At 46.6% G+C, this 8,070-nt stretch overlaps 1 protein-coding gene across 1 annotated transcript; it reads left to right on the top strand.

Moving 5' to 3' along the window:
- The first annotated feature begins 810 nt into the window (after positions 1-810).
- Positions 811-2,959, top strand: HJV (hemojuvelin BMP co-receptor). Its single transcript, XM_032151636.2, has 3 exons — positions 811-907; positions 1,308-1,861; positions 2,336-2,959. The coding sequence occupies exons 1-3, from the start codon at positions 811-813 to the stop codon at positions 2,957-2,959; spliced, it is 1,275 nt and encodes a 424-aa protein (XP_032007527.1).
- Positions 2,960-8,070: the final 5,111 nt, after the last annotated feature.

Raw genomic sequence — 8,070 nt, 5'->3', positions numbered from 1 at the left:
GACTGAGAACTTCAGAATTTGAAAAGGAGGGATTAATGGAAAGAGTGGTTCTTCAGTGAAATTTGGGAAAATACAAGAACTGTTGACTTAGAAAAAACAAATATTGATTTGCATGTTTGGTTTGCATCCCATTATTCCATGAGAGAGGGAGATTAAAATTGCAGCTCTCTAGAGCTAATGAAAAGAGATTGGTTTCCTTTTCGTTTGAATACTGATATTCTAGAGGGGATGGGTATGCCACCCTTACTCCTTCTTGTGTTCTGACACAAAGGAGGAAAAGAAATGTATGACTCCTAGAAGGCATCTCCTCCTAATGGAGAGGGACAAATAAGAAGTATGTTTCTGAAATATTTTCAGGTCCTAATTTTATTAGAGTACCCACTAGGATTACTGGTATCTGATCTAGCCCCATGATTCCTCCATCTTTGACATACCTGCTGTTTGGTAGCTCAGAATGGAGCAATACAGTGGACTCTGCCCCCTTGAGTTCACTCAACCTTCCCTCCACCCCCACCTAGGGGTATTGCACAAGGGCCCTAAAAGTGGCCACAGGAACAGGGCAAAGAGGCTTAACTGCCACACTTATAGTTTGAGAAACCCCAGTTTCCCCAAATTCCAGTCTGTTCATCCTTTTCTTGATCTCCCCAGATTCACTTCACATTATCCTTACCAATCTTCAACTCTTCTCTCTCTCCATGTCCAGCCAAATTTCTTTTTTCAGTCACTTACAGGGCTTCCGGTCAAAATTCACTAGGTAGGAAGGTCATCAGCTGGAAAGAACCGGCGCCTGGGAAACCTGGCTGGATAGGTATGGGGGAGCCAGGCCAGTCCCCTAGTCCCAGGTCCTCCCATGGCAGTCCCCCAACTCTAAGCACTCTCACTCTCCTGCTGCTTCTCTGTGGACATGGTAAGGAAGGGCCAGGGAAGGGTTTGGGGAAATCTAGAGGGTAGGCTGCTATGTAGGGGTGGGCATGTGAGCCTGAATGAGTGAGGAGAGATGGGCACTGAGAGTCCCTATCAGTCGCCCTGCTCTCAAATACTAATATTTTATTTCCCGTTCAGTTTGGGGAAGGCCACTGGGGAAGCCCTTGGTCGACAGGCAGAAGAGATGTGGTGGGCTCACACATTTTTAGTAAGACAGCCGAGAGAACTAGGGACTAGGGGGTTGGGGGCTGGGGAAGGCCCTTAGTTAGGTTTTAGGAAGGCTGGAATCCCCTGATGAGATTTGGAAGAGTTACGAGCAAACTACACTCCGATAGAGCAGAGGTCTGAGGACCGTCTCACAATCCTCTCCATTCTGTCTTTAGCTCATTCTCAATGCAAGATCCTCCGCTGCAATGCTGAGTATGTATCAACCACTCTGAGCCTTAGAGGTGGGGGTTCATCAGGAGCACTTCGAGGAGGAGGAGGTCGGGGTGGAGGGGTCGGCTCTGGCGGCCTCTGTCGAGCCCTCCGCTCCTATGCGCTCTGCACTCGGCGCACCGCCCGCACCTGCCGCGGGGATCTCGCCTTCCATTCGGCGGTACATGGCATCGAAGACCTGATGATCCAGCACAACTGCTCGCGCCAGGGCCCTACAGCCCCTCCCCCGCCCCGGGGCCCCGCCCTTCCAGGCGCGGGCTCCGGCCTCCCTGCCCCGGACCCTTGTGACTATGAAGACCGGTTTTCCCGGCTGCATGGTCGTCCCCCGGGGTTCTTGCATTGCGCTTCCTTCGGGGACCCCCACGTGCGCAGCTTCCACCACCATTTTCACACATGCCGTGTCCAAGGAGCTTGGCCTCTACTGGATAATGACTTCCTCTTTGTCCAAGCCACCAGCTCTCCCATGGCGTTGGGGGCCAACGCTACCGCCACCCGGAAGGTCAGGCACTCAATCTTCCTTCCGATCCACCTCATGAGATTCTTCCACGGGCACCATTCCTCCCCATCCCCACTATTCAACAACAATGCTCCCTAATTCCCTTTTCTTCCTCAACCTCTCCCCCATCTCGAATCACTCCCTTCTACCAAACACTTGGAGCTGTAAATCACTTCCCCTTGATGGGAATTTGACTCAAATGCAGAAAACCTTGAAGAGACAGTCGGAGAGGGCGGACCTGAGGAGTTTCAGAAGGGAAATTTTCCCTCTCCTAGGAAGTTGCCAAGATTAAGTAGAGAGAGGGGTTAAGTAGGGATGAGGTAATACTCGAACGTAAATAGGAGAAAGGATCAAGGATTGAGGGCCATAATAGTCCTGCATCTCTACTTGGATCAGATCCCTAACTATGTATGAGGTCTGACTGGGGGGAAGATGCACTGAACCCAAAATGAACTGTTTTCCCTCTTGCCCTCACAGCTCACCATCATATTTAAGAACATGCAGGAATGCATTGATCAGAAGGTCTATCAGGCTGAGGTGGATAATCTTCCTGTAGCCTTTGAAGATGGTTCTATCAATGGAGGTGACCGACCTGGGGGATCCAGTTTGTCGATTCAAACTGCCAACCCTGGGAACCATGTGGAGATCCAAGCTGCCTACATTGGCACAACTATAATCATTCGGCAGACAGCTGGGCAGCTCTCCTTCTCCATCAAGGTAGCAGAGGATGTGGCCATGGCCTTCTCAGCTGAACAGGACCTGCAACTCTGTGTTGGGGGGTGCCCTCCAAGTCAGCGACTCTCTCGATCAGAGCGCAATCGTCGGGGAGCTATAACCACTGACACTGCCAGACGGCTGTGCAAGGAAGGGCTTCCAGTGGAAGATGCTTACTTCCATTCCTGTGTCTTTGATGTTTTAATTTCTGGTGATCCCAACTTTACCGTGGCAGCTCAGGCAGCACTGGAGGATGCCCGAGCCTTCCTGCCAGACTTAGAGAAGCTGCATCTCTTCCCCTCAGATGCTGGGGTTCCTCTTTCCTCAGCAACCCTCTTAGCCCCACTCCTTTCTGGGCTCTTTGTTCTGTGGCTTTGCATACAGTAAGGAGGCCATCAGTCCTATTACTAGTTTGGAAATGGTTTGGGGATACAGATTGGCATAGAAGAATGCAAAGAATCATTAAAGGAAGCAGGGCCTAGGAGACACATGAAACAATGACATTATCCAGAGTCAGATGAGGCTGCAGTCCAGGGTTGAAATTATCACAGAAGGCCGGGCGCGGTGGCTCACGCTTGTAATCCCAGCACTTTGGGAGGCCGAGGCGGGCGGATCATGAGGTCAGGAGATCGAGACCACGGTGAAACCCTGTCTCTACTAAAAATACAAAAAAATTAGCCGGGCGTGGTGGCGGGCGCCTGTAGTCCTAGCTACTCGGAGAGGCTGAGGCAGGAGAATAGCGTGAACCCGGGAGGCGGAGCTTGCAGTGAGCCGAGATTGCGCCACTGCACTCCAGCCTGGGCGACAGAGCGAGACTCCGTCTCAAAAAAAAAAAAAAAAAAAAGAAATTATCACAGAATAAGGATTCTGGGCAAGGTTTCTGCATTCCGGACCTCTGTGGCGCTCTTCACCAATTTTTCCAGCCCCATTTGTAGTAAACAAATTGTTCTAATCCATTTACTGCAGATTTCACCCTTATAAGCTTAGAGGTCATGAAGGTTTTAATGATCAGTAAAGATTTAAGGGTTGAGATTTTTAAGAGGCAGGAGCTGAAAGCAGAAGACATGATCATTAGCCATAAGAAACCCAAAGGAGGAAGAAATAATTAGGGAAAGAAGTCTATTTGATGATTATGTGTGTGTAAGGTATGTTCTGCTTTCTTGGTTCAAAAATGAAGCAGGCATTGTCTAGCTCTTAGGTGAAGGGAGTCTCTGCTTTTGAAGAATGGCACAGGTAGGACAGAAGTATCATCCCTACCCCCTAACTAATCTGTTATTAAAGCTACAAATTCTTCACACCATCCTCTGTTGCCTATGTTGAATCTCTTTACAGACGCTTGAAATGGAGTAAATGCAATGTGTTCACTCCACTGAAAGAGGGCTCAGAAGTATCAGATACTGTTTCTATCTCAGGGAGTTTACAGGCTATTGGAGAGACAAAACCAATTCACATGAAAGAGTGATGAGTATGGAATTATTCACTAAATCCTACAGTATGGTGGGTTCAGATGGGAAGATTGAACTAAAGTAATAAGAATAATAAAAAGTAACAGAGAAGATAGGATTTGAAGTGAGCTTTGAAGACTGGATAAGATTCAAATTGTTAATGATCTTCCAGGCAATGAAAACCATCTGGAGTTATGCATAGATTCATGATTCAGCAAGGAAATGAGCAAAACTCAAATGCAGTAGACAAGGAGTAATGGGACAGAAGGTTAGATGGGCGGAGGCCAGATTATGAAGCACCTTAAAAAGGGGGTAAGGGGTTTAAATTTGATTAATAGCTAACACTTATTGAAGCTTAAAATCTGCCAAGCAATGTTTTAAACACTTTTAAAATACTGACTTAATTCTCATAGCTCTCTAAGGAAGGTGGTATTCTTATCTCTATTTTTGTATAAGGAAACTTGCCTCCAGTCACACAGCTAATAAATTATGGAACTTACCTCCAGTCACACAGTTAACAAATGGCAGAGCCAGAAACTGAACCTATGCCGTTTGGATCCAGAAACTTAATTTTTAATCACTATACTATATTGTCAAGGAAGCAGAGAGCCATTAAAGATTCTGGTTGTGGAGCTGGTAAAGATTCTAAAAGGGGAGCTGTGGTGGTCGATGTCACCACAAAAGCTACTCTGAGGCTGGGCACGGTGGCTGACACCTGTAATCCAGCACTTTGGGACGCCAAGGTGGGCAGATCACTTGAGGCCAGGAGTTCGAGACCAGCCTGGGCAACAGGGTAAAACCCCATCTCTACTAAAAATACAAGAAATTAGCCAGGCATGATAGTCCATGCCTGTAATCCTGTAATGCGAGCTACACAGGAGGCAGAGGCATGAGAATCGAGAATTGCTTGAACCCGGGCCGGGAGGCGGAGGTTGCAGTGAGCTGAGACCACGCCACTGCACTCCAGCCTGGGCAACAGAGAGAGACTGTCAAAAAAAAAAAAAAAAAAAAACTACTCTCTTCTCATATTCTCATATAAAGCCAAAAAGAGAGAGTTGGAAAAGGAGGGAAAGCCCAAAGTTGAAGGAATCCAGTTTGTAGAAGAAAGACTGAGAAGAAATGCTGTTCTAGGTGAGGGTGCTCTAAAGTAACAATGCTGCTCTGAACAAAATTATGAAGGAGGTAACTTTTACATTTAATATCGTCCCCGTTTCTGGTCTCATCCTCCCCGCTCAGGTACTCCGTAACTGAGGGCCTGTCCTCCCTGCCCTAATAAAGTACTCAACATTATCTTCCACCTCTCCTCTCAGTCCCTGACACCTGACAATACTCCCCTGAACAAATATTACAGTAGGGCCCTTTGTATCTACTAATTCTGCATCCACAGATTCACCAACCACGCACTGAAAATATTTGAGAAGTAGCCGGGCGCAGTGGCTCACACCTGTAATCCCAGCACTTTGGGAGGCTGAGGAGGGTGGATCCCGAGGTCAGGAGTTTGAGACCAGCCTGATCAATATGGTGAAATCCCATCTCTACTAAAAATACAAAAATTAGCCGGGTGTGGTGGTGGGCACCTGTAATCCCAGCTATTTGGGAGGCTGAGGCAGGAGAATCACTTGAAACCAGAAGGCGGAGGTTGCAGTGAGCCGAGATTGCACCACTACACTCCAGCCTAGGTGACAAAGCAAGACTCCATCTCAAAAAAAAAAAAAAAAAAAGAAAGAAAAAGAAAAGAAAATGTTTTGGAAAAAAATAAATAACACTACAACAATAAAAAATACAGTATAACAACTTTTTTTTTTTTGAGATGGAGTTTCGCTCTTGTTGCCCAAGCTGGAGAGCATTGGCATGATCTCAGCTCACTGCAATCTCTACCTCCCAGGTTCAAGAGATTCTCCTGCCTCAGCCTCCCGAGTAGCTGGGATTACAGGTGCACGCCACCACGCCGGGCCAATTTTTTGCATTTTTAGTAGAAACGGGATTTCACCATGTTAGCCCGGCTGGTCTCGAACTCCTAACCTCAGGTGATCCGCCCGTATCAGCCTCCCAAAGTGCTAGGATTACAGGCATGAGCCACCGTGCCCGGCCAACAACTTTTTGTATTGAATTTACATTGTATTAGGGATTACAAGTAATCTAGAAAATATTTAAAGTATACCAGGCTGGGCACAGTGTCTCATGATTGTAATCTCAGCACTTTGGGAGGCCGAGGTGGGCAGATCGCTTGAGGCCAGGAGTTCAAGATCAGCCTAACCAACATGGGGAAACCCTGTCTCTACTAAAAGTATAAAAATTATCTGGGTGTGGTGGCGCTTGCCTGTAGTCCCAGTTGCTTGGGAGGCTGAGGCATGAGAATCGCTTGAACCCAGGAGGCAGAGGTTGCAGTGAGCCGAGAGTCAGCCAGTCCACTTCAGCATGGGCGACAGAGTGAGACTCTGTCTCCAAAAAAAAAAAAAAAAGTATACGGGAGAATGTATATAGGTTATATGCAAATACTATACTATGCCATCTTATAGAAGGGACTTAAGCATCCTCAGATTTTGGTATCTGCAGGGTTTGGGTGGTCCTAGAACCAATCCCTTTGTATACCAAGGGACAACTTTGGCCAGTACTTACCAGACAAGGTGTCCTATCTGGTCTGCCATTTCAAATTTCTCCTGCAATTCTTTATCCTCTATTCCCTCCTCTCCACCTCTTTTAAGGACCACAGCCATTCTGCCATTCCCTCAAAGCACTGTCTCTATGCTTTCCAAAGTAACCTTTAGCTAATGGAGAAAATAATGTGTTGTAATGAAAAAAAAAAATTGGGGGAAGAGACATATCCAGGGCTATCTCTTCACTTCACAGAAAATATAGGTATTTTAACTCAAAACATCCTTTTGAAGAAATACTCTTTGTATTGGTTCTCTTAAAAGAGTAACTTTATCCCTCAGGTGTGAGAATTTCAAGTGAATTGAGAAGAATTTCACAGCCAAATGATAAGTGAAATTCTTTGATGACACCTGTCATGTAATACTCTTCCTTCGCCCAGGCTTAGAGCTAGCCTTATGACTTTTTTTTTTGAGACAGAGTCTCACTCTGTCGCCCAGGCTGGAGTGCAGTGGCGCAATCTCGGCTCACTGCAAGCTCTGCCTTCCAGGTTCACGCCATTCTCCTGCCTCAGCCTCCTGAATAGCTGGGACTACAGGCGCCCGCCACCACACCTGGCTAATTTTTTGTATTTTTAGTAGAGACGGGGTTTCACCGTGTTAGCCAGGATGGTCTTGATCTCCTGACCTCGTGATCCGCCCTCCTCGGCCTCCCAAAGTGCTGGGATTACAGGCGTGAGCCACCATGCCCAGCCTTACTTTTTTTCCTTTCTTTCTTTTTTTTTTTCTTTTGAGGCAAGTCTCGCTCTGTCACGCAGGCTGGAGTGCAGAGGTGTGATCTCAGCTCACTGCAGCCTCCACCTCCTGGGTTCAAGTGATTCTCCTGCCTCAGCCTCCCAAGTAGCTGGGGTTACAGGTGCCCGCCACCATGCCTGGCTAATTTTTGTATTTTTAGTAGAGACTGGGTTTCACCATGTTGGCCAGGCTGGTCTCAAACTCCTGGCCTCAAGTGATCTGCTCGCCTCAGCCTCCCAAAGTGCTGGGATTATAGGCATGAGCCACCACACCCAGCCCAACTAGCCCTATTATTAACGGAGCATTTTTAAATAGGTAGCTCAAAATAAGCATATGAAAAGATGCTCAACATCATTAGTCATTGGGGAAATACAAATCAAATTATAACAACAATGAAAAAATACTACATACCCACTAGAATGGTTAAAATGAAAAAGACTGTTAAATGAAATACAAAATGTTGGGAAAATGTGGAGCTTTCATGTGCTGTTGGTGGGAATGTAAAATGGTACAACTACTTTGTAAAACAGTTTGGCAGTTCGTTAAAAGGTAAGTGTACACTTACCATACAAACCAGACATTCCAAACTTAGGTACTGGCCCAAGAGAAATGATAACATGTGCTGCATAAAAACTTATATACAAATGCTTATAACAGTTTTATCTGT

Source organism: Hylobates moloch, unplaced genomic scaffold (assembly GCF_009828535.3).
Source record: "Hylobates moloch isolate HMO894 unplaced genomic scaffold, HMol_V3 SCAFFOLD_5, whole genome shotgun sequence".
Classification (NCBI taxonomy): Eukaryota; Metazoa; Chordata; class Mammalia; order Primates; family Hylobatidae; genus Hylobates; species Hylobates moloch.
This window is presented reverse-complemented; position numbering and strand designations above follow the sequence as displayed.